Consider the following 24,402-nt stretch of genomic DNA (forward strand, 5'->3'; position numbering starts at 1 on the left):
CTCGGCTTTGCACCGTTACTTTTATTGGGCGGTGCCGGGGCCCGGTCGGGCGCACTGGGTCCTGTCCTGCCATCCGGATCCTCAGAGATGTGTGTTCATCAGGGCCTGGGCCTGCTTCAGTTCTGAAGGGAGAGGAAGGTGGCAGTGGGGGAGCTGCCACTGCCCACCACAGCATCCCCCCTCCCGGGGACCCTTCCCCGCTGCCCCCCCCCCCCCCCACCTCTCCAGCCTCACCTGCCAGCAGCACTCGGAACTTGTCGGCTGAGAGGGCCATGGGGACGGTGTCTGTCTTCCCACTCTCCCCATCCCGAAGGTTGAAGGTCAAGTGCACCAGGGGCTCGTTGACCTCCCGCAGCTCGCTGGAGCTGAGGGTGTAATCCACCCGCCAGCACACTGAGTCCAGCTGGCTCACTAAGGTGGGCAGGAGGGCAGCATCAGCACCCCGGCACCTTCAGGCAGGGGCACTGTCCCTGACACCCAAACCTCCCAACGCCATACTCACGTCTCAGGCTGCAGGCCCTCAGGCTGTCCTGGAGGGAGCTCTGCTTCTCCTCATAGGAGCGGCACAACCCACTGGCGTGCTCTGCCCGCGGGGAGAGAAGAGACAGGACAAGAAAACTACCTGTTCACACTGCCACCACAGCAGCCAAACCCCAATAAAGCACCCGAGGACGGAGGCAGTGGAGAAGAGCTAATGGGGGACACTGAATCCGAGCACAAAGGTAGCAGCCAGCTCATCTCTGCACATCCCACCAGCTCTGGCCCATGGTGACACCCCGAGAGTCCCCCACTACCTTTGGGCAGCCCCAGCTGCTGCAGCTCGCTTGACAGGGACTCGCTGTCCACGTTGTGCTTGGCAGCGCTGGAGAGGATGAAGCTGAGCGTGGCGATGGTTGCCTTCACATCTCCTGACTCTGCGGGCGGGATGGAGGCTTAGCTCTGCCACCTCGGGAAGGCGTCCCCTGCCAGGTCGCTGCCTGTCCCTGGAATGCAGCTCCCCACGCAGCAGCGCTCACCTAACTTGGCATCCGAGGTCAGCTTGAGGATCTTCTCATACTGCGGGAGAGCCGAGCGCGGGGCCATCAGGGAAACACCGGGGACCGCCAGCCGCAGGATGCAGCCGCTCCCGTTAACGCAAACCCGCCTGACCTGAGCACTGATGCTGCTAACACTTAACATCCCCCGGGACTACTCGTGCTGGCTGGCAACGGTCTTAATAAGCAGAGGCTTCTGCTAAGAATACCAGGTGACTAACGGCGCCAACTGTGCACTTAGGAGCGTTCTAGCTCCCTGCCTCCATCCCGGCAAGCCCACCGAGTGGGGGGGGGCCCACTCACCTCGATGGTGTCCCCGAGCAAGTCCCGCAGCACCTGGGCACAGATCAGCTTCAGCTTCACCGAGGACTGCGAGGGAGAAGGGGGGTGAGCACCGCGCCCGGGGTACGGGCAGGGGGCACGGGCGCGGGAAGGAGCGAGCACTTAACGATTCGGGCCAGGGTGCCGATCTCGGCCAGGACCCAGTCGGGACAGTCCAGGTCGCCGCAGAAACGGAACCGCTGCAGGAAAAACACGCGGTCGGAGCCCGCCGAGGAGCCGCCGCCGCCGCCACCCCCCACCCGGTACCGTCCCCCGTCCCACCATGTCGCCGCCGGTCCCTGTGCCGCCGCAGACCCCGCCTCCGCGACCCGGAACCGCTCCCGGGCGGGTGGGAGGAGCTGCGGCCGCTTCGCCCGTCAGCGGGGCTGTGCCCGTGGGGCGGTGGGGGACCGGCCCGGAGGGGATGCTGGGCTCCCCCGAGGGGTTCCGCGCCGGGGAAGGGACCGGGGCCGCGGAGGCGGCTCCATCGCCCCGCCCCATCGCCCGCCCCTTTCAGCTCCGCCCGCCGCGGTCCCGCTGTTGTCCCGGTTCCGGGCTCCGGCTCGTTCTGGCCATTCCCCTGCTCGGCTCTGGGTCCCCCCTGCTCTCTCTCTGCCCCGCTGGGACCGGCCCGTCCGGTCCCGCCTCGAGAAACCCCGGGGCGGCGGAGTCTCCGTGCCCCTGCTCCTGGCGGGGTCCCGCAACCCCGCCCTCGCTCGGGGAGGGGTCCCGGGCCCCGGGTAGCGGGGTCCCGGGCCGGGCGGAAGCGGCCGGGCGCCGGAAAGGAACGGGAGAAGGAGCGGGCTCCGTGCAGGCCCGAATCCCGGTCCCGCCGCTGCCTCGCATGGAGCGGCCGTGCCGCGAGCTGGAGGAGCCCGGCCCCGCGGGGCCCCGAGCCCCGTCCCGAGCCGTCCCGCCCGGTCCCGGCTCCCGCGGCTGTGCGGGCACAAGCGGCGGCCGGGCCGGGGGCGGCAGCTCCGCGGGGCTCTGGGAAGGGCCGGGGCGAGCGGGCCCTGGCAGCCCTGACTCCCTCCCGGGCGCGGAGCCGGGGCCCCGTGGGGCGGCGCGAACCTAGGAGCGGCCGCCCTGAGCCCAGGTGAGGGACGCGGCGGGGCGAGGTGCCGAGCGGGGGAGGGCCGGGGGCTCCCCGGGCCGGGCCCCCTCTTCCCGGGACGGCTGCCGGGCGCGGGCCGGGCCCTGCCGGGGAGCCCCAGCCCCGGGCTACGGCTCAGCCCCGGACTCTGCAGGCTCCAGGTAAGTGACACGCTGGCTGCCGGACGAGCTTTCCCACTCCCCCTCTTGCCCGTGTAAACATTGGTTTTTTGGAAGCGCCGAGGCTGCTGAGCCCAGCGTTTGTTCTGCAGGTTATAGCTTGTATTTTGTACATTCCTGCATCTCCAGACCCTGTGCACTGCGGGGAAGAGAAACTCCTGCTCCTTCCAGCCCTGGAGACTTCTGCCTGGCTGCAGCTGACAGACACCCCAGGTCCTGCACGCTCCAAGGAAGATGTGTTCCTGCTCCAGCCCAGCCCCATGGACACTGGGCTCTGCACCCCCAGCTTAGGGGCTTTCAGTTCTGACTCAGAGCTGCTCTGCAGCTGGGGTTGTACATCAAGCACTGTCATCACTCACACAGCCTGCCTGCCCCAGTGGGGATCCTCTGAATAACACGGTGGTGCCCCCGTTTTGCACAGAGACTATCTCAGACATTGAGTTCAGCCTGGTGCATGCCAGCATCCCACACTTTGGGGGGAAATGCAACCAGACCCCTACCTCCGGTGAGGGTCCCCCAGTCCTGACCATGCCCTCCTTCCCCAACCTCTGCCCACCCACCCTCACTCCCTCCCCAGCCCTTGCCAACAGCAGCAGCATTTGTGGAGGGGGAACAGCTGGCTGGGCCTCCCATTCCCCCTCCCCAAAGGCTGGTGCTGAGACCCATAGCACTCTGCTCTGGAGCCAAGGCCTGAAAACACAGCACTTGGTCTTTGGGGGGGGTCAAGTTGCCAAACCCCAGGACTGAGCTGCTGGGATTTGCAGCCCCAAACGCAGCACTGAGTTCTCACTTGGGGCCTGGAGACACCCCTGGGGCTGCTGCTCTAGACAGCTGTGTGAAGGGAAAGAGGGAGGGTGCCCACCCCCAGCCCAGGGACCCGGCCCAGGAGTGCTTGGGAACTGGGGGCCTGAGCACTTGACAAGTCACCGGGCTGACCCAGGGTGTCACAGGATAAAGATCTTCTCACTGGGGACTGAGGAAACTGCCGGCAGTGCATCACTGGGCGCTGGGCACACGGGACGGTCCCTGCAGCTGTTTTACCCTCGATACCACGTCCTGTGGCTGTAACGACAGAGCTGCCACAACCGCCTCTGTTGTCCTGCATGTGGCAGCGGGTGCCACAGGAACTGCACTGCAGGGCTGGCCAGGAGGGTGACATGCCAGGGTACCCTGAAAACTGCAGCCAGACCCATCAGCGTGGGGTGAGCACGGGGCAGCGGGGAGGGAGGCACCGGGGAGGGGGCTGGCAGTGCCCTCCACGTACGTTGGCAGCCAGGTACGAGGCTGCGATGGCTCGGTGTGAGTGCGAGGAGTGCTAGAACCGGGTACGAGCAGCAAAACGGGACTGACAGGGAACTGTGTCGGGGACGGTCCTTCACCCCATCCCCCAGCTCCCCCCAGCGGCCTGAGCTGAGAGGGACGGACTCGCACCCTGACATGAAGTGATGCTGGACAGTAAGAAGGGATGAGCTTGCACCCCGACGCCTCTGTCCCAGCTGCACCCTCCGCCGAGACCCTGTGCCCCCACAGCCCTCCCGCACCCCGCGCCCCGCACCGGAGGGAAGGGAGACAGGGCTGTAGCTCACAGCACTGGGAGCAATCAAGGTTACTTGAGAGTTATTAATTGCAGCCCAATAATTGTGGGCAGCAGCAGGAAGAACAACAGGACCGTGAGGTAACGAGCAGCGTGTTCCCCACTCAATTAAAGTGATCGCGGCATCACTTTATTAGACGTTTTGCTGCGCTGACTGATCAGTGACCATTCCAAAGGCTGGAACCAGCCTGCCCTGAGCCCGCAGCCTAACGGGGGGTCGGACCCTGAGGTGGCCCCCCCACCCCGACATCCTCTCACCTCCCTCCCCAGCATCCCTTCTGCGCCCCCCGCAAGCCCCCTGCCCGCCCCTCCCTCGCCCCAGAGCTGATGGGTGACGTCCCGCTCGCCCGCGGCGGGGCGCGCGCCCGGCGGCTCGCGACAGGGTGCCGTTAACGCGCAGCGACCCCGCCCTACCGGTCTCGCTCACGATTGGTCAGAAGCAGCGGAGAGGCTCTGCTGCCATTGGCTGGCGGCGATCTTGGGGCGGGTCCGGCCGCAAAAGCGGCGGTTGCCTGGGCCTCGCGTCGCGTCTGGCGGCAGATTCGCATCGTCCGAGAGCGGCGGAGGGAGCGGAGTGGAGCGGAGCTGGCGGCTGCCATGAATCCGAGGTGTGGGCGGGCGGCGGGCCGGGGCTGGGTCTGGGTCTGCGGGACGGGGGCTGCGGGGCCGGGCCGCGGCTGCGGAGTGACGGGCCCAGGAGACCGGCTGTGGGGCCGGGACGCGAGTGCGGAGCCGGGTGGCGGGGCCGGGAAGGGGCTGCGTGACGACCTGCCCGGTGCGGGGACTGCGGGGCGGGAGCGGTGGGGGCCGGGACCGGGGCTGCGGGGTGACCGCGTCGGGACACCGGCACTGGCGCGGGGCCGGGAGCGGTGGGGGCCGGGCCGCGGGGTGACAGTGTCGGGACACGGGCTGCGGGGACCGGGCGGCCCAGGCCCGGCGGCTGCTGACGTCCTTCGGGCCCCGGTGCCCTCAGAGAGGTGATGGCGGCCGAGGTCGCGTCGTGCCTGAACGGCGCCATAGCAGCGCTGTGCGACATCTGGGAGGAGATCGGGATCCCCGAGCAGCTGTGCCTGGAGCGCACCAGCGCCGTCAAGAAGCACATCAAGGTGAGGGCCCGGCGCGGCCCGGGAGGCGGCCCGCGGCTGCATGGGGAGCCGTGCCCGGTCTAGCGGGAACCCCGGAGGTCCCTGGCCGGACAGGGAGCACCCAGGGGTGTCTGGGTGCCTGCTGGGTGCCTGCGCCTTCCACGGCCTTCCATGGGCACGGGCCCGGCTGCTCCTCTGGCCACGGTGCCGTGGGTGATCCCTGTGTTCCCCTCTCACCCTCCAACCCCCTCCTCCCACCACAGGCCCTCCTGGACATGATGGTGGCAGAGGAGGAGAGCATGAAGCAGCGTCTCCTGAAGAGCATTGCCTTGCGCAGGAAGGAGCTGGACACCCTCTGCAAGGAGCTCCAGCTGGACCCCTTTGAGGTAACAGATCGCTTCTCATCCCCAGGATCCCACTGGTAACAGCCTCTGGCCAGGTGCCTTGGCTGTGGAGAGGCCAGAGCCTGCTCAGAACCTCCTTTTGGGACACCCGGTAGAGCCGGTGGCCCTGTGGTTGCTCTGGGCTGGGCACTGGGAGGTGGCTGAGGAGGCTGGGTTCCTTACCACTGCATTTCCACCATCCTGGGCAGCACCCCACGCAGCACCAGGGCTCCTGTCCCAGGTCTGTGTTTGTGGAGTTGGGTCAGTGAGACCTGCGGAGAGGAGAGCTGATTTCTGGGCTCTTCCAGGCAGAGGAAGAAACAACTGTTCTGCAGAAGGAGAAGAACTTGCGCACCCGCGTGGAAGTGCTGCGGAAGGAGAAGGAGGACAGGAAGCAGGAGCTGAAAAACCTGCAAGAGCAGGACCGGGACTTGTGTGACATCCTCTGCGAGACCCCCTTCTGCATCGACAGCAGCGCCGTGCCCAGCCTGGAGGACCTGGATCTCTACAAGTGCCACTTGGCCTCCCTGATGGCTGAGAAGGTGAGCGGAGGGGTGAGGGGCTCAGGGATAGCGGTGGGCAAGGGTCTCGCCGGTGTGTAACCCTGCTCGTCCCCTCCAGGAGCAAAGGCAAGAGGAGTTTGTCAGCACCAAGAGGCAGATCATCCTCCTCATGGAGGAGCTGGACCACGCTCCAGACACCAGCTTTGAGCAGGACGTGGTGTGTGAGGATGAGGAAGTCTTCTGCTTGTCCAAGGAGAACATCGCTGCCCTCCACAGCCTGCTGCAGCAGGTAAGCCAGCACGCCAGGGCAGTGCCATGAATTACTGGCTGCAGAGACCGTTGGTGCAGCCCGGCAGCCGCTGGCATCATGATGTGACAGGCGGCCGCCTGGTTCCCAGCAAGCCCGGGTGTCCGAAGGCCCTTCCAGGAGCTGTGCAAGGCAGTCTGGGGGGATGAGTGGGTGGATTTGGTGGGTTCAGTGGAGCAGGCACCCTGCTCGTGCCCTGCGTGGCCCGGCCACCCTGACGCTGTGCTCCCCCCTTGCAGCTGGAAGCCCGTCGGTCCCTGAATGAGGCCGTGTGTGCAGAGCTGCGCTCCAGGATCGCTGCGCTCTGGGAAAGGCTGCAGATTCCCGAGGAGGAGAGAGCCTCTTCTGCGGTGCACGTGGCTGGGTGCAGAGCCAAAACCAGGAAAGCTGTAAGGCCCCTCCTGTGCCCCTGGAGAAGGAGGGATGGGGGCAGCGGCTCTGGGTTCTGCACCCCTCTTCACTCAGCCAGAGCGGAGGGGCTGGGAGCTGATGCTGGCAGCTGCCACATTGTGGGAAGCAGAAGATAAGTCCTCTTCCCATTCTCTCCCTCTCATGCTGCCTTCTCTGTGCTCTGTCCTGCAGCTGCAGCTGGAAGTGGACCATCTGGAGGAGCTGCAGCTGCAGAACATCAAATCTGGGATCCAGGCGATCCGGGCAGAGCTGGCCGACTACTGGGACAAGTGCTTCTACAGTCCGGAGCAGAGGGAAGGCTTCAGCCCCTATTACTGTGGTGGGTGCTGGCTCACGGGCTGCCCGTGGCTCGCAGAGGTGTTGAGGAGGGGTCCCCGTTGCCTCCTGAACGTGATGCTGTGTCCCCTCCAGAGGACTATACTGAGACCCTGCTTGAGCTCCATGAGGCTGAGATGGGGAGGATGAAGAGCTACTATGAACGGCACAAAGACCTGTTCAGGGCCGTCCAGGAATGGGAAGAGAACTGGCAGCTGTTCCTGGAGTTGGAGGTACTGTCTGGGCTGGCATGTGCTGTGCTGGGCTCTATCGGGGTCATGGAGCTGCCTCTGCTTCCCCCCATCCCAGCCTCCTGTTGGGAAAGATGGGGGGGTCACTGCGGGGATGGTGAGGGAGTGGGGTGCCGCATCGGGAGCACTGGTGTGGTTTGCAGTGGAGCTGGGCAGCAGGGATGGCTCCCTCCAGGGTCTCAGTCCTGGGGCTCTGGGGGTCTCTGGGGTCTCTCCTGATTTCCCTTCTGCATTAGAGGAAAGCATCTGACCCCAGTCGCTTCACCAACCGCGGTGGGAACCTTCTGAAGGAGGAGAAGCAGCGAGTGAAGCTGCAGAAGACGCTTCCCAAGGTAGGGAAGCAGCACTGCTCCTTCAGGGTTGGGTGTGTGGGGGGCTGAGGGGGAGCAGGGCAGTACCCCCACTCCTCGTGTCCTCCCCAGCTGCAGGAGGAGCTGGAGAGCAGGGTCCAGGCCTGGGAGCAGGAGCACGAAGGGGCTTTCATGGTGAATGGGCAGCAGCTCCTGGAGTATGTGGGGGGGCAGTGGCAGCTGTACCACTTGGAGAAGGAGAAGGAGAAACAGGAGCGGGTGAGTGTGGATCTGAGCCGCTCCCGGGGCTCTGTCCCCTGGCTCCGCAGGGCAGCAGCTCTGGAGCTGTCCCCTCTTCCCCGACAACCTGCACCTCGAGCCCCTTTCCTGGCTGCAGCCCGGTTCTGCGTACCCCCAAACCTTTGCTGGGGCTGGGTGCTGCTCCTCTGCCCTGGTTTCAGCACTGATCTCTCACAGCACCTGAAGAAGATCCGGCAGATGGAGGTGGAGATGCTGTACGGGAGCTCCCCCCGCACGCCCAGCAAGCGGCGGGTGCTCGGCCCACACACGCCCAGCAAAGTAAGGAAGATAAAATGTCTGCACGTGGGTGTGCCGGGGCCCTGTGGGGCTGCTGTGGGGCAGGAGCCCTGCCCTGCCTTGCTTTGTGCCACATTCAGCCCCACGGGGAGGTGTGGGGAGGATTTGGGGCTGCAGCAGCATACTGGATGCAGGGACAGAGCCCAGGCCGCCGGCACCTCTGCACTCCCTGAGCCTGTTCCCTGCCGCGGAGGCAGAAGAGGCTGCAGCTGCCAGCTCATCCCCGTGTGACACCTGCTCTGGTTTCCCCTCAGCTCAACAGCACCTCCCGCTTCAGCACCACCTGCAACAGCACCGTTCTCTCTGTTTTTGGGAGAACCATCTGCCCCTTGCCGACGTCTCACCTGCCTTCTGGAGGGAAGGTGAGTGAGGAGCTCTGCTGGGTTGGGGTGCAAGGGGGCGAGGTCCGGGCCGTGCTCCTGTGTGTCTGCAGCCTGCCTTGTGGCACTGACACGAGCCTGGTGGGGAATTAGGGGGCCTGTGTGGGGAGGAGGAGGAGCAGGAGGGTCACGGCAGTGTTCAGATCTTTCTCCAGCCCAGATCTGTAGTGTACTCTGTTCCTCTGCTGCACCTGCAGCTCAGCTGGGCTGTGGTGTGGGGCTGGGGTCTTTGCTGAGCCCCGGGCAGCAGAGCTTGTCCCCATAGAGCGAGGGCAGCAGGGCCAGTGCAGCTCTCCTGGCTCTAGGCCATTCTTGTGTCTCCTCTAACCCCTGCTTCTCCCCACCCTTTGGCCAGGCTCGCACCCCCAGCCACACAGCAGCGAAGCCCTCCCGTCCCACACCCACGGAGCAGAACAAGGAGAACGTGCCCCAGGTGAACAGAACCCCCCTGAGCGGTGGGTGCACCCCCACAGCCCCTGCCCAGCGCATCCACAGCACCAATTCTGTTGCCAGCACCTCTTCTGAGTTTGCAGTAATTCACCTCTTCTCAACCCGTGCCCCCTTGCTGGGCAGTGCAGGGGCTGTGCCCCCCTCCCCATGCACCCCCGGGGTGCAGCTCTGCACTCCCCACATCCCCCCGCAGAGGGGCTGCTCCTGCCAGCGCCCGCGGCACCGAACGGGTGGGCTCAGGCCCCACACAGCGACAGCCCCCTGAGCCCCGACACGCAGCCCCCAGCCCCGGGGCAGGGGCAAAGCCGTACACGGCCCCCCTGTGCCTGGCTGGAGTTCCCTCATCCCATGTCCTGCTGCTTCCTTCCACAGTGTGAACTTACAAAGGATTCTAGGTGTGAGAGCAGCTCCCGCATCCTGAACTCCTCCACCATGGCCCCGACCCTCCGCTGAGGCTCTGCCTGCCCGGCCCTGTACCCCTCCCCCTGCTGCTATTTATTCTGTGGGTTTGTCCCCTCTCTACCTCTATATCTGTACATATGTTATTTATGAAAATATTAAATGGATGTTGTACATAGCCCCTGCTGTGTGTCTGTCTGTGTTGGGGGGATGTCACGCAGGGTCTGAGGGGGAGATGGAGAAGCTGGGCCCCTTCTCCATACCCAAAATGAAACACCACAACCACCGTTATGGCAAAATATCTCTAATAGTAACCACGGTCAGACCATCCCCAGGTGCCTTTAGCCTGTGGGGCTGGGCACCAGCACAGCCTCAGCCTGGCCTCATCCTGCCTGGGGGGGCAGCTGTCCCAGGGCCGGACAAGGTGCCAGACGCAGGAGAAGGGTTTTCTCCATCTTCCTCTGTAGGGGCAGCTGTAGTGTGTGGGGGGCTGTAGGGTCTCGGGGCTCCATCACCCAGAGGTAGGTTGTCCAGGGCCTGCACACCACCTCCTCTGCCCACAGCCCCTCCAACCCCAGGTGCTGGATGCGGCGGGGCTGGTTGGAGCTGGCGTTGTCCTTGTGTCCCAGATGCCCATATTTACCTGCAGCCACCACGCTCATCAGGACGGGGCCTGTGTGGACTGACCACATCAGCTCCCCATGGCTGTGGGCTGTGAGGGTACCCACCTCAAATGGACTGTGAGAGCTCCCCTCTGCCCCCTCCCCCCAGGGAACCAACTGGTGCAAGTGGTATGGCGGTGGGTGTCTCACTGCCCCCCATCAGAGCTGTCACTCACCCCAGCCCCAGGTGTAGAGCTTGCCACCTCCTGCAAACCAGACAGCACCCACATGCTGCACGGGGGCTTGCGGCTCCCAGGGACCCTGTGGTGCAGAGGCGCCCCTGTAGCCAGGCCTGCCCAGCCAAAAACGAGGGTGCCACCGGGGAGAGACAGGCACTCATGTGTGACCACGACGCTGTGCCGGGACCCACAGCTGATGCTGCTGACCTCCAGGAGCTGTGGCAGGTCCAGCAGCGCCAGGAAGGCCTGGATGCAGATGAACTCGGTGTCCCAGCGCGGCGTCAGCCCGGTGTCACCTGGGGAAGAGCTGACCCTCTGTGACAGGGAGCGACGGGGCTGTGCCAGCACCATCAGCATCATCTGCAGCACCGGCCCCGCACTGAGCTGCCCTGCTCGGCTCACTGCGGGAGCAGACAAGGACCATCCTCCGATTTTTAAGGTATTCCTTTAAACTTATTAGAGCTCTTGGTTTGGTGGATCCCTGGCTGTATCTGGTATACTGACTGTCTACACCTGGTTAGTGGCCTGTAGATGCTGCTAATGACTGGAACCTTGATAACTGTATCAAGTATCGTTCTGGTTTGGATTTGTCTTATGAAGATCTTGTGCAGCTGTGACTGAGACGGAGCTCTGCTGCAAACTTCTGTCACAGCCTGCTGCTCTGTGGGTCAGTGGGAGAGCTCGTCTGTCCCGTGGGAGAGCTCGTCTGTCCCACGGGAGACCGGGGTGTGATTCCCAATGGGAGTCGCTGCTCTGGTGGCACCGATTGATTGGTCTTGACTTTGGATATTGTTACAAGGAGCTGAGTTTTGAAAAGTGATTTGGATTTGATGAAGGGTCGGTGTGAGTGAAATGAGTTCCCTCTGGTGCGAGTGGTGAGTGCCTGAGTCGCAGCGTATCTGGGGGAGAGGGAGAGAGGGAGAACTACCCACTAGAAATTGATGATTTGTTTGTAATTTTTATTTAGTTTTGGTATAATGGGTGTGGGACTGTGAATGTTTTGTTCTAGTTAAAGGTGGGGGTTGAGTTGTAACAGGAATCGAGAGGTAAATCTGACTGACGATGGGAGGGAAACAACGCAGCAAAATCCCTAAGGAAAGCCCCCTGGGTTGTGTGATTCTGCACTGTAAAGATCCTGGAGAAGAGACCGGTGGGAGTGTGAGTAGAAAGAAGTTGATTAAATATTGCAATAGGTGGTGGCCTATGTATAAATTGTATAGTGGAGAAAAATGGCCACAGAACGGGACACTTAAGTACAGTACTCAGTTGCGATTAATGCTTTCTCTACGCTATTGACTAAATTGAGAAATAATCAAGTATGGTTTACAGTGCTAGACTGAAAAGATGCTTTCTTCTGCCTGCCATTGGCCAAAGAAAGTTAAAAATTATTTGCATTTGAATGGGAGAGTCCCACCTCTGGAAGAAAAACCCATCTTACTGGGACAGTGTTACCCCAAGGGTTTAAAAGCAGTCCTACGGTTTTTGGAAATCAGCCACTGGTGTGGGGGGGGCTGTGGGGGCCTCGGGGCTCCATCACGCAGACGTAGGTTGTCCAGGGACTGCACACCACCTCCTCTGCCTGCAGCCCATGGGGTAGCCGTGTCTCTGTCACCTGTACCTAGTGCTCCGTTTGTGGACTCTCCCACTCAAAAGCAAATAATTTACGACTCTTTTTCCAGGGGTATGTAAAAGAAAGCATCTTTTAAATCAAGCACTGTAAAACATTGATAATTTTCCTTCAGGGCAGTCAACACTGTATAAGGATTTGTCGCTACTGGGTGCGTGTCTTTCACAATTTGATTTATAACTCTTAGATCCTGTACCAATCTATACTCACCGTTTGGCTTTTGTATGGGTGAAGTAGGTGTGCTATATTCTGATTCACGCTCTTTTAAAATCTTATATTTAGAACAACAATTCCCCACTTGCGAAAACAATTTATGTGTTCACTTTAGATAATAGATCCATTCCCATTAAGGGCATTGGACTTTCTGGAATGTACAGGAATTCAAAACTTAAAATTTTGTTTCCAAATTGCAAATTCAGGAATTGTAAGAACAGCCAGTTTTCCCCTTTCCCTGTGGTTCCCACTATATTTGCTGGTTTAATTCCAATTTTCCTTTTTGTTTATTCAACACTGAGAACCCACACTGAGAACGTTGCTCCTGTATCCACCAGAAATGGAACCTGTTTCTTTTTTTTTTTTTTTAAGCTTATTTTAACTCTTCCATGTTCAGAGGAAGGTACAGCAGGAATTATCGGGGCAGTGGTAGCAATATCTAATTCTGTCAGTTTGTTTTAATGCCAAATGTTTACAGCACATTTTAGTAGAGTTACATGCAGAGCAACATTCTTGAACCTTTCTGTCTTTGTAAAGAAAGACATTTCCTGGTTAATTGATTTACATTCCTTTGCCACTCTGATTTTTCTCTTAAGTAAATGAATAAATCCACATACAGGACCTCATCCCATTTTCCTTTCCCTTTTACAAAACAATATTAACTGCAGAATAGTGTTGTAGTTCTGGGTTTCATTCAAAGGTCACTTTTTGCTATTTAATTTATACACTGGCCACTTGTGACTGCAGTATTCAATGAGCTGACTTTTAAGAAAACTATCATGCAATTCTTTCCAATGTGCCAAAAGGCAGATATTAAGGGGGAGACCCTTGGTATCAGACCTTTGATTCTTTCAAAGAAATTTGGAACCTTCCGTGCCATTGTAAGTGACTGTGATTACTCGCCTTTTGTACTCATCAAGTACAAAATCTGGCGGGAGTTAAACCCCTTTGCGTTCCAGCCAAACCCCAGGTGATACTGGGCGGCTGGTGGCCGCTGAGTTTAACTCCTGACTGATGCCCAATTATATTCCACATCAAAATCAGGAGAAGTTATGCATTTCCTCACCTGTTTCCATCAGGATTTCACTGGGATGGTACCCATGTTTTGTGTGTTTATCCAAACCTCTGTCTTTCTGGGTCTCTGGAGGAGAGAGAAATCTTGGGATTTAACTGTTTGCAGCGTGGTGCTGCGGATACAGGTTACAGTTAAATCCCAAGACATGTCAAAGCTGATGGGGAAATGACCCCTTGTCATGAGGCAACTCCTCCCCGGTCCCTGTCAGACAGGTCCAGTGGGTCCCATGGGAGCTCTTCTCCATTAGGACAGGGTGCACGCACCACCGTGGCCATCTTACAGTGCTGAGCAGGGGCTGGGCCTGGGCCCGGCTGCGTCCATGTTGCACAGGCCGCAGCCATGGCCACTGTCCTGCCATGGCCAGGGGACCCACTGCCTGAGGCGGCCAGGGAAGGAGCTGCAGGGAGCAGGCCCCAGCCTTGCCTCACACCCACCCCAGCAAGGGGACATGCCACAGAGCTCCCTGCTTTTTGCCTCACACTGTGCTGGAGATGGGACCGTCTAGAGAGCAGCCAGTTCCCAGCGAAAAGCCTGTTTTGGGTGAACGATACTCCGTTCCTGGGCAGACGGGTGTGAAGAGTGGCCATGGTGTTTGAAGGTTAAGCCTTCCTTTGCCCCAGGGGAACAGGGACCTTTTTTTCAGTATTATGTAATCCCTGATCTTAACCAGTCCTGGAAGGCAGTGCCCAGAAGGCAGTGCCCAGAAAGAGCCATCCCCAGATGTTTTTTGCATACCAAGTCCTCCTTGAGCTTTCTAAGCCCAGGGTACCATGTCTTGTTTACAGCAGTTGGCAAAGCAAAGTGGAGCTTGGCCCCTGGGGAGGGGCTTGGGCCATTAATTCTCTGTATTGCCCTGGCTGAATTCCAGGTCTGTCTTTCAAAAGCCAAATTTTGAAGCCTGGCTCTGAGTGCTCCCTGTTCCCTTCTCAGCTGTCGGTTTCAGAAATGCCTATTGGGTCATTTTTTTTCAGGTGGTCCTGTACTTTCTGGAAACACATACACTGTTGGTCATTGCTGAGAGCTTATGATATGTTTTGTTGCTGTTTGCGAAGATGATCACCTATAAAATGAAGTATGTGAAATATGGAGTGCTAAGGCAGGAGGCTCCTCATGCTGCAATGGCCTTGTAAGCAGGTTTTTCTCTGCTGAATTTGCAGGGTGTTGAACTGGTTGAATTAGGACTTTTTTTTTTTTTTTGGTGACCATTAATTATAGCTTATCCCCCATTTACAAGTTTGAGAGTAGGCCTTGTCTGGATGTTAGCTTAGTGGCATTAAAGCAGGGTGTGTTCAAAAAATACCTTCTGAAAAGCGGTCTTAAGTCTCCAGTTCTGTGCAGCATAAGGCCTGACGTGACTTATGGTGCTAATCCTTTATACTCTTGGCAGGTAGAAATGCTTCCTGATTGTTTCTGTGGCAGAAATGCTTATTTTACAGAATTAGCTGATTTTGTTTTCTGGTTTTATTCTGTCAGTGTAGAAATAAAGTCAAGCATGTATCCTTTTGCCCTGATAATAGGTTGTTGATTAAAAAAAGGGCATAACCACTTCCCATCTACATTTCTTTCCTTAGTAAGGCAAGCACAGGCATACGTGGCTGTGCAGATGTGTATGTCATCTGTGCCACTGGAGAAGTTGCCCTCTTTTCAGATGACCTAGTTCACATCTTGGTGAAAATAAAAATAAAATAACACAAATGACAGTGTCCTAGTGTCCTGATGGTTATGTTTTGGGTAAAGCACATAAATTATGACTATTAATTTGCAGAAAGGCTGCAAATAGTCCCTATGTCCTTGAAATAAAGCCTTGAGAAAGGACTCCAGAGCAGGAGGAGGCCAGTAATGGCCGTTCTGCCTTTTCACAAATACTGCCAAAGCTGCTCTCTGTCCAGGGTCTAGCCTGGCTGCCTGTAATTTCTTCCAGCTCCTGCTAATAAATCTGGTAGAAGTGCCTTCCTCTTGTGTGCATCCCTGTGGCACATGGGATGCCAGCATGACCACTGCTCTATTGCGGCCAGGGAAGGAGCTGCAGAGAGCAGGCCCCAGCCCTGCCTCGCACCCACCCTGGTGAGGGGACATGTTGGGGAGCTCCCTGCTTTTTGCCTCACACTGTGCTGGAGATGGGACCGTCTAGAGAGCATCCAGTCCCCAGCAAAAAGCCTGGTTTGGGTGAACTATACTCTGTTCCTGGACAGACAGACGTGAAGAGAGGCCATGGTGTTTCCACTCACTCAGAGCAGCTGGACACAAAGCTCAGAGCAGCCCAGGCTCTGGCCCGAGGCCAGGGGATGGGCACAGCCAAAACGGGGTTTGAAGCTGTGCTGGGGACACCAGGCTGTGTGTGGCACTTTCTGTGGCTTGTCACAGTGCCTTTGTGTGTGCAACAGTTTGTGTGTGTGGCGCTTTAGGAAGACGTCTGTTAAAACAGTTCTAAATGGGCGGTCACAGCATAGCAGTAGGTTCTGGAAGCTGAGGTGATACTTGAGGGGTCTCTGGTGGGCTTGCAGCAGGTCTGGTGGGTTTACAGCAGGTTCCATTATTACTGGACTGGGATTTCCATGGTGAGGGAATGTTTGATCACCTGGCAGACAGTTGGCCAGACTCTGCCAGGGAAGCGTGCACAGTGCCCAAGGGTGGCTGAACTGAGTGGCTGGCTGGCTCACCGCTGGCTGGTTGCTGCTCCCAAATTGGATCTAGTGTGCCCCTTTTGTGCTCTGCAGCTTGTCTGTGCTCCCAGAGGTGGTGTTGTGTCCCTGGTTTGGGTTCCTATAGGGGCCTGGACCTGGTACTGCTTGCTAAGGCAGCAGAGAGCCGCTTTGACGTGTCTGTTGGCAAGTTGAAGTGGCTCATGGAGAAGCCCCAAAGGTGTCAGTGCTGCCAGAAGCAGTGGTGGGTGCTGGGGTGGAAAGCCCAATTAATAACTTGATACAATACGGATTGCTGGTGGAATGTGAATCAGAATACAGTACTCCTATTTTACCAATTGCAAAGCCCGACGGAACATATCGAATAGTACAAGACCTCAGGGCAATAAATAATATTGTGAAAGATTTGCACCCTGTGGTGGCCAATCCCTATAGGCTATTGACTAAATTGAGAAGTAATCAAGTATGGTTTACAGTGCTAGACTGAAAAGATGCTTTCTTCTGCCTGCCATTGGCCAAAGAAAGTAAAAAATTATTTGCATTTGAACGGGAGAGTCCCACCTCTGGAAGAAAAACCCATCTTACTGGGACAGTGTTACCCCAAGGGTTTAAAACCAGTCCTACGGTTTTTGGAAATCAGCCACCATGAGAATTTGGAACATGGGAGCATCCTTCTAAAAATGGAACTCTTTTGCAGTATGGATATGATTTGCTGGTAGCAACTGAAACAGAAATGGAATGTATTGAGTGGACTATAAGCTCACTGAATTTTCTTGGCCTAAGTGGATATCGAGTTTCTGGACAGAAAGCTCAGATGGTACAGCAACAGGTACCCTAGCTGGGATTTGCAATTTCTGGAGGACAATGGGAGTTGGATCCTAAGAGAAAAGAAGCATCTGTAAGACCTCTCTTCCTCAGACGGGTAGAGGACTTCGAACTGTTTTGGGAATGACGGGCCGGTGTCAGTTGTGGGTTTACAATTACGGATTAATAGCCAAGCCTCTTCATGAACTCTTGAGGGTTAATTCTGTCCGGCTACTGTGGACAAAAGAGGCCCAGAACGCTTTTAATACATTAAAAAAGGAACTTGTGAGAGTTCCAACCTTCACGCTGCCGGACATGACTAAACCCTTCTTGCTCTTCTCACATGAGAAATAAGGAGTAGCCCTGTGAGTCCTGGCTCAGCATTTAGGACCTTATAAAAGAGCGGTGGCATACTTCTCTAAACAGCTGGATGAAGTGAGCAAGGGATGGCCAGGCTGCCTACGAGCAGGAGCTGCTGTGATTCTTAACATTGAAGAAGCCCGGACATTCACTTTAGGCCAGAAGAGAACAGTAACGGTCTCTCATACTGTGCCTGCTGTTCTGCAACAAAAGGGAAGTAATTGGCTTTCCCCATCCAGATTTCTGAAATATCAAGCTATTCTTGTGGAGTCTGATAACATTGTGATTAAAGTAACTAATGCTGTGATTCCAGCTTCTTTTCTCAGTGAAACTACAGCTGAACCACGGCTGCTCGGAGACTATGGAAGCTGTGCATTCTAGCAGACTTGATTTGAAGGAAGAACCTTTAGAAGATGCTGAACCTTTAGAAGGGCTGGGGTGGAGGTGGGTGAGGTCCGGGCCGTGCTCCTGTGTGGCTGCAGCCTGCCTTGTGGCACTGACAGGAGCCTGGTGGGGAATTAGGGGTCCTGAGTGGGGAATTGGGGGACTGGAGCAGGGAACTGGGGGGCCTGTGTGGGGAGGAGGAGGAGCAGGAGGGTCACGGCAGTGTTCAGATCTTTCTCCAGCACAGATTTGCAGTGTCCTCTGTTCCTCTGCTGCACTTTATTAGATGTTTTGCTGCGCTGACTGATCAGTGACCATTCCAAAGGCTGGAACCAGCCTGCCCTGTGTCCGCAGCCTAAGGGGGGCTCGGACCCTGAGGTGGCCCCCCCATCCCGACATCCTCTCACCTCCCTCCCCAGCATCCCTTCTGCGCCCCCCGCAGCGTCTCTCTGCCCCCGCAAGCCCCCTGCCCGCCCCTCCCTCGCCCCAGAGCTGATGGGTGACGTCCCGCTCGCCCGCGGCGGGGCGCGCGCCCGGCGGCTCGCGACAGGGTGCCGTTAACGCGCAGCGACCCCGCCCTACCGGTCTCACTCACGATTGGTCAGAAGCACCGGAGGAGCTTTGCTGCCATTGGCTGGCGGCGATCTTGGGGCGGGTCCGGCCGCAAAAGCGGCGGTTGCCTGGGACTCGCGTCGCGTCTGGCGGCAGATTCGCATCGTCCGAGAGCGGCGGAGGGAGCGGAGCGGAGCGGAGCTGGCGGCTGCCATGAAGCCGAGGTGTGGGCGGGCGGCGGGCCGGGGCTGGGGCTGGGTCTGCGGGACGGGGGCTGCGGGGCCGGGCAGCGGCTGCGGAGTGATGGGCCCGGGGAGACCGGCTGCGGGGCCGTGACGCGGGTGCGGAGCCGGAGTGGCGGGGCCGGGAAGGGGCTGCGTGATGACCTGCTCGGTACGGGCACTGCGGGGTGGGAGCGGTGGGGGCCGGGACCGGGGCTGCGGGGTGACCGCGTCGGGACACCGGCACTGGCGCGGGGCCGGGAGCGGTGGGGGCCGGGCCGCGGGGTGACAGTGTCGGGACATGGGCTGCGGGGACCGGGCGGCCCCGGCCCGGCGGCTGCTGACGTCCTTCGGGCCCCGGTGCCCTCAGAGAGGTGATGGCGGCCGAGGTCGCGTCGTGCCTGAACGGCGCCATAGCAGCGCTGTGCGACATCTGGGAGGAGATCGGGATCCCCGAGCAGCTGTGCCTGGAGCGCACCAGCGCCGTCAAGAAGCACATCAAGGTGAGGGCCCGGCGCGGCCCGGGAGGCGGCCCGTGGCTGCATGGGGAGCCGTGCCCGGTCTAGCGGGAACCCCGGAGGTCCCTGGCCGGACAGGGAGCACCCAGGGGCGTCGCTGGGTGCCTGCTCCTTCCTCGGCCTGCCATGGGCACTGGCCCGGCTGCTCCTCTGGCCGCGGTGCCGTGGGTGAGCCCTGTGTTCCCCTCTCACCCTCCATCCCCCTCCTCCCACCACAGGCCCTCCTGGACATGATGGTGGCAGAGGAGGAGAGCATGAAGCAGCGTCTCCTGAAGAGCATTGCCTTGCGCAGGAAGGAGCTGGACACCCTCTGCAAGGAGCTCCAGCTGGACCCCTTCGAGGTAACAGATCACTTCTCATCCCCAGGATCCCACAGGTAACAGCCTCTGGCCAGGTGCCTTGGCTGTGGAGAGGCCAGAGCCTGCTCAGAACCTCCTTTTGGGACACCCGGTAGAGCAGGTGGCCCTGTGGTTGCTCTGGGCTGGGCACTGGGAGGTGGCTGAGGAGGCTGGGTGCCTTACCACTGCGTTTCCACCGTCCTGGCCAGCACCCCATGCAGCACCAGGGCTCCTGTCCCAGGTCTGTGTTTGTGGAGTTGGGTCAGTGAGACCTGCGGAGAGGAGAGCTGATTTCTGGGCTCTTCCAGGCAGAGGAAGAAACAACTGTTCTGCAGAAGGAGAAGAACTTGCGCACCCGCGTGGAAGTGCTGCGGAAGGAGAAGGAGGACAGGAAGCAGGAGCTGAAAACCCTGCAAGAGCAGGACCGGGACTTGTGTGACATCCTCTGCGAGACCCCCTTCTGCATCGACAGCAGCGCCGTGCCCAGCCTGGAGGACCTGGATCGCTACAGGCGCCACTTGGCCTCCCTGATGGCTGAGAAGGTGAGCGGAGGGGTGAGTGGCTCAGGGATAGCGGTGGGCAAGGGCCTTGCCGGTGTGTAACCCTGCTCGTCCCCTCCAGGAGCAAAGGCAAGAGGAGTTTGTCAGCACTAAGAGGCAGATCATCCTCCTCATGGAGGAGCTGGACCACGCTCCAGACACCAGCTTTGAGCAGGACGTGGTGTGTGAGGACGTGGAAGTCTTCTGCTTGTCCAAGGAGAACATCGCTGCCCTCCACAGCCTGCTGCAGCAGGTAAGCCAGCACGCCAGGGCAGTGCCATGAATTACTGGCTGCAGAGACCGTTGGTGCAGCCCAGCAGCCGCTGGCATCATGATGTGACAGGCGGCCGCCTGGTTCCCAGCAAGCCCAGGTGTCCAAAGGCCCTTCCAGTAGCTGGGCAAGGCAGTCTGGGGGGATGAGTGGGTGGATTTGGTGGGTTCAGTGGAGCAGGCACCCTGCTCGTGCCCTGCGTGGCCTGGCCACGCTGACGCTGTGCTCCCCCCTTGCAGCTGGAAGCCCGTCGGTCCCTGAACGAGGCCGTGTGTGCAGAGCTGCGCTCCAGGATCGCTGCGCTCTGGGAAAGGCTGCAGATTCCTGAGGAGGAGAGAGCCTCTTCTGTGGTGCACGTGGCTGGGTGCAGAGCCAAAACCAGGAAAGCTGTAAGGCCCCTCCTGTGCCCCTGGAGAAGGAGGGATGGGGGGCTGATGCTGGCAGCTGCCATGTTGTGGGAAGCAGAAGATAAGTCCTCTTCCCATTCTCTCCCTCTCATGTTGCCTTCTCTGTGCTCTGTCCTGCAGCTGCAGCTGGAAGTGGACCATCTGGAGGAGCTGCAGCTGCAGAACATCAAATCTGGGATCCAGGCGATCCGGGCAGAGCTGGCCAACTACTGGGACAAGTGCTTCTACAGTCCGGAGCAGAGGGAAGGCTTCAGCCCCTATTACTGTGGTGGGTGCTGGCTCACGGGCTGCCCGTGGCTCGCAGAGGTGTTGAGGAGGGGTCCCCGTTGCCTCCTGAACGTGATGCTGTGTCCCCTCCAGAGGACTATACTGAGACCCTACTTGAGCTCCATGAGGCTGAGGTAGGGAAGATGAAGAGCTACTATGAACGGCACAAAGACCTGTTCAGGGCCGTCCAGGAATGGGAGGAGAACTGGCAGCTGTTCCTGGAGTTGGAGGTACTGTCTGGGCTGGCAAGTGCTGTGCTGGGCTCTATCGGGGTCATGGAGCTGCCTCTGCTTCCCCCGTCCCAGCCTCCTGTTGGGAAGGATGGGGGGGGTCATTGCGGGGATGGTGAGGGAGTGGGGTGCCGCATCGGGAGCACTGGTGTGGTTTGCAGTGGGGCTGGGCAGCAGGGATGGCTCCCTCCAGGGTCTCAGTCCTGGGGCTCTGGGGGTCTCTGGGGTCTCTCCTGATTTCCCTTCTGCATTAGAGGAAAGCGTCTGACCCCAGTCGCTTCACCAACCGCGGTGGGAACCTTCTGAAGGAGGAGAAGCAGCGAGTGAGGCTGCAGAAGACGCTTCCCAAGGTAGGGAAGCAGCACTGCTCCTTCAGGGTTGGGTGTGTGTGGGGCTGAGGGGGAGCAGGGCAGTACCCCCACTCCTCGTGTCCTCCCCAGCTGCAGGAGGAGCTGGAGAGCAGGGTCCAGGCCTGGGAGCAGGAGCACAAAGGGGCTTTCATGGTGAATGGGCAGCAGCTCCTGGAGTATGTGGGGGAGCAGTGGCAGCTGTACCACTTGGAGAAGGAGAAGGAGAAACAGGAGCGGGTGAGTGTGAATCTGAGCCGCTCCCGGGGCTCTGTCCCCTGGCTCCGCAGGGCAGCAGCTCTGGAGCTGTCCCCTCTTCCCCGACAACCTGCACCTCGAGCCGCTTTCCTGGCTGCAGCCCGGCTCTGCGTACCCCCAGACCTTTGCTGGGGCTGGGTGCTGCTCCTCTGCCCTGGTTTCAGCACTGATCTCTCACAGCACCTGAAGAAGATCCGGCAGATGGAGGTGGAGATGCTGTACGGGAGCTCCCCCCGCACGCCCAGCAAGCGGCGGGTGCTCGGCCCACACACGCCCAGCAAAGTAAGGAAGATAAAATGTCTGCACGTGGGTGTGCCGGGCCCTGTGGGGCTGCCGTGGGGCAGGAGCCCTACCCTGCCTTGCTTTGTGCCACGTTCAGCCCCCCGGGGAGGTGTGGGGAGGATTTGGGGCTGCAGCAGCATACTGGAAGCAGGGACAGGGCCCAGGCCGCTGGCACCTCTGCGCTCCCTGAGCCTGTTCCCTGCCGCGGAGGCAGAAGAGGCTGCAGCTGCCAGCTCATCCCCATGTGACACCTGCTCTGGTTTCCCCTCAGCTCAACGGCACCTCCCGCTTCAGCACCACCTGCAACAGCACCGTTCTCTCTGTTTTTGGGAGAACCATCTGCCCCTCGCTGACGTCTCACCTGCCTTCCGGAGGAAAGGTGAGTGAGGAGCTCTGCCGGGGTGAGGTGGAGGGGGGCGAGGTCCGGGCTGTGCTCCTGTGTGTCTGCAGCCTGCCTTGTGGCACTGACACGAGCCTGGTGGGGAATTAGGGGGCCTGTGTGGGGAGGAGGAGGAGCAGGAGGGTCACAGCAGTGTTCAGATCTTTCTCCAGTCCAGATCTGTAGTGTACTCTGTTCCTCTGCTGCACCTGCAGCTCAGGTGGGCTGTGGTGTGGGGCTGGGGTCTTTGCTGAGCCCCAGGCAGCAGAGCTTGTCCCCATAGAGCGAGGGCAGCAGGGCCAGTGCAGCTCTCCTGGCTCTAGGCCATTCTTGTGTCTCCTCTAACCCCTGCTTCCCCCCACCCTTTGGCCAGGCTCGCACCCCCAGCCACACGGCAGCGAAGCCCTCCCGTCCCACACCCACGGAGCAGAACAAGGAGAACGTGCCCCAGGTGAACAGAACCCCCCTGAGTGGTGGGTGCACCCCCACAGCCCCTGCCCGGCGCATCCACAGCACCAATTCTGTTGCCAGCATCTCTTCTGAGTTTGCAGTAATTCACCTCTTCTCAACCCGTGCCCCCTTGCTGGGCAGTGCAGGGGCTGTGCCCCCCTCCCCATGGACCCCTGGGGTGCAGCTCTGCACTCCCCACATCCCCCTGCTGAGGGGCTGCTCCTGCCAGCGCCCGCAGCACCGAACGGGTGGGCTCAGGCCCCACACGGCGACAGCCCCCTGAGCCCCGACACGCAGCCCCCAGCCCCGTGCAGGGGCAAAGCCGTACACGGCCAGGACCCCCCGTGCAGCCCCACTCCTGAGGTGGGTCTGCGCCCACTGCTTGGGCAAAGCCTGAGCTCTGCACCCCCAGTCCCAGTCGCTTGTTGCTGTGTGTTGTGGGGTTGAAGCCCCTCTGGGCAGCTGGCAGCAGCATTGCTCTGTCACCATCCTCACCCAGCCCTGAAAGGGGGCAGGGAGGCTCTCCGGACCCCCCGAGGGGAAGCCTTGTCCCCCTACCCACGCAGACACGTGCTGCTTGCTGGCCCCCTCAGCCTGCGAAGGGACCCTGGCCCCCTTCTCCTTTCCCTGGGGTGAGCGGTGGCTGGGGAGCTCTGCTGTGGGATGGGCCTGTCTCACTCAGGCTGCTGGAGGTCCATCCCCCTCCCTCTGCCCTTCCCCTCTGGCACCCTATAGCATCCCTTGTGGGGTGCAGTGCCCTGCCCCACAGCCTCGGGGCAGGGGGCTGAGGTTTGCCCAGCAGCACAGGCATGGCTCTCTGTCCTCCCACTTCCCCTCACCCAGGGCAGCTCTGTGGCTTCCCACGGATCCCACAGTGCTTCCCAGGGAGGGATGCAGCCCCTAGCCAGGGCTCTTGGGGCAACAGGTTCTTACAGCTACTCCTGCCATTGCTTTCCTCTCCTGTCCTGGGGTGGGAGCCCAACCAGCAGTGCAGGAGCTGCCTGGCCTGGAGTTCCCTCATCCCATGTCCTGCTGCTTCCTTCAACAGTGTGAACTTACAAAGGATTCTAGGTGTGAGAGCAGCTCCCGCATCCTGAACTCCTCCACCACGGCCCCGACCCTCTGCTGAGGCTCTGCCTGCCCGGCCCTGTACCCCTCCCCCTGCTGCTATTTATTCTGTGGGTTTGTCCCCTCTCTACCTCTATATCTGTACATATGTTATTTATGAAAATATTAAATGGATGTTGTACATAGCCCCTGCTGTGTGTCTGTCTGTGTTGGGGGGATGTCAGGCAGGGTCTGAGGGGGAGATGGAGAAGCTGGGCCCCTTCTCCATACCCAAAATGAAACACCACAACCACCGTTATGGAAAAATATCACTAATAATAACCACGGTCAGACCATACCCAGGTGCCTTTAGCCTGTGTGGGGCTGGGCACCAGCACAGCCTCAGCCCGGCCTCATCCTGCCTGGGGGGACAGCTGTCCCAGGGCCGGACAAGGTGCCAAGGGCAGGAGAAGGGTTTTCTCCATCTTTCTCTGTAGGGGCAGCTGTAATGTGTGGGGGGCTGTAGGGGTCTCGGGGCTCCATCACCCAGAGGTAGGTTGTCCAGGGCCTGCACACCACCTCCTCTGCCCACAGCCCCTCCAACCCCAGGTGCTGGATGTGGCGGGGCTGGTTGGAGCTGGCGTTGTCCTTGTGTCCCAGATGCCCATATTTACCTGCAGACACCACGCTCATCAGGACAGGGACTGTGTGGATTGACCACATCAGCTCCCCATGGCTGGGGGCTGTGAAGGTACCCC

The 24,402-nt window shown here is 59.7% G+C and overlaps 3 protein-coding genes across 4 annotated transcripts; 2 read left to right on the top strand and 1 right to left on the bottom strand.

The window, feature by feature from the left end:
• Position 1: 1 nt before the first annotated feature.
• Positions 2 to 1,771, bottom strand: LOC311194807 (COMM domain-containing protein 4-like). Of its 2 annotated transcripts, none has more exons than XM_084268023.1 (8): positions 1,638 to 1,771; positions 1,484 to 1,555; positions 1,338 to 1,370; positions 1,017 to 1,056; positions 795 to 914; positions 503 to 583; positions 235 to 411; positions 2 to 122 (listed from the first exon to the last, which is right to left on the bottom strand). In XM_084268023.1, exons 1-8 carry the CDS (start codon positions 1,638 to 1,640, stop codon positions 82 to 84), a joined length of 567 nt encoding a protein of 188 aa, XP_084124149.1. In that variant the 5' UTR covers positions 1,641 to 1,771; the 3' UTR covers positions 2 to 81. The 2 variants fall into 2 exon arrangements, with proteins under 2 accessions (XP_084124149.1, XP_084124148.1); XM_084268022.1 differs by having other exon boundaries at positions 1,338 to 1,403.
• LOC311194729 (protein regulator of cytokinesis 1-like) lies at positions 1,639 to 9,646 on the top strand (the record flags this gene model as incomplete). Its single annotated transcript, XM_084267928.1, has 16 exons — positions 1,639 to 2,410; positions 3,049 to 3,132; positions 4,622 to 5,090; positions 5,180 to 5,327; positions 5,570 to 5,692; positions 5,998 to 6,231; positions 6,311 to 6,481; positions 6,739 to 6,888; positions 7,082 to 7,229; positions 7,322 to 7,458; positions 7,713 to 7,808; positions 7,899 to 8,045; positions 8,244 to 8,354; positions 8,618 to 8,725; positions 9,090 to 9,275; positions 9,566 to 9,646. The coding sequence occupies 16 exons, from the start codon at positions 1,639 to 1,641 to the stop codon at positions 9,644 to 9,646; spliced, it is 3,165 nt and encodes a 1,054-aa protein (XP_084124054.1).
• A 1,037-nt stretch (positions 9,647 to 10,683) lies between these two features.
• LOC311194730 (protein regulator of cytokinesis 1-like) lies at positions 10,684 to 23,726 on the top strand (the record flags this gene model as incomplete). Its single annotated transcript, XM_084267929.1, has 15 exons — positions 10,684 to 10,872; positions 18,144 to 18,577; positions 18,682 to 18,814; positions 19,048 to 19,170; positions 19,476 to 19,709; positions 19,789 to 19,959; positions 20,217 to 20,366; positions 20,505 to 20,652; positions 20,745 to 20,881; positions 21,136 to 21,231; positions 21,322 to 21,468; positions 21,667 to 21,777; positions 22,040 to 22,174; positions 22,521 to 22,697; positions 23,646 to 23,726. 15 exons carry the CDS (start codon positions 10,684 to 10,686, stop codon positions 23,724 to 23,726), a joined length of 2,466 nt encoding a protein of 821 aa, XP_084124055.1.
• Positions 23,727 to 24,402: the final 676 nt, after the last annotated feature.

Source organism: Gallinula chloropus (assembly GCF_964237585.1).
Source record: "Gallinula chloropus genome assembly, chromosome: 9".
Classification (NCBI taxonomy): domain Eukaryota; kingdom Metazoa; phylum Chordata; class Aves; order Gruiformes; family Rallidae; genus Gallinula; species Gallinula chloropus.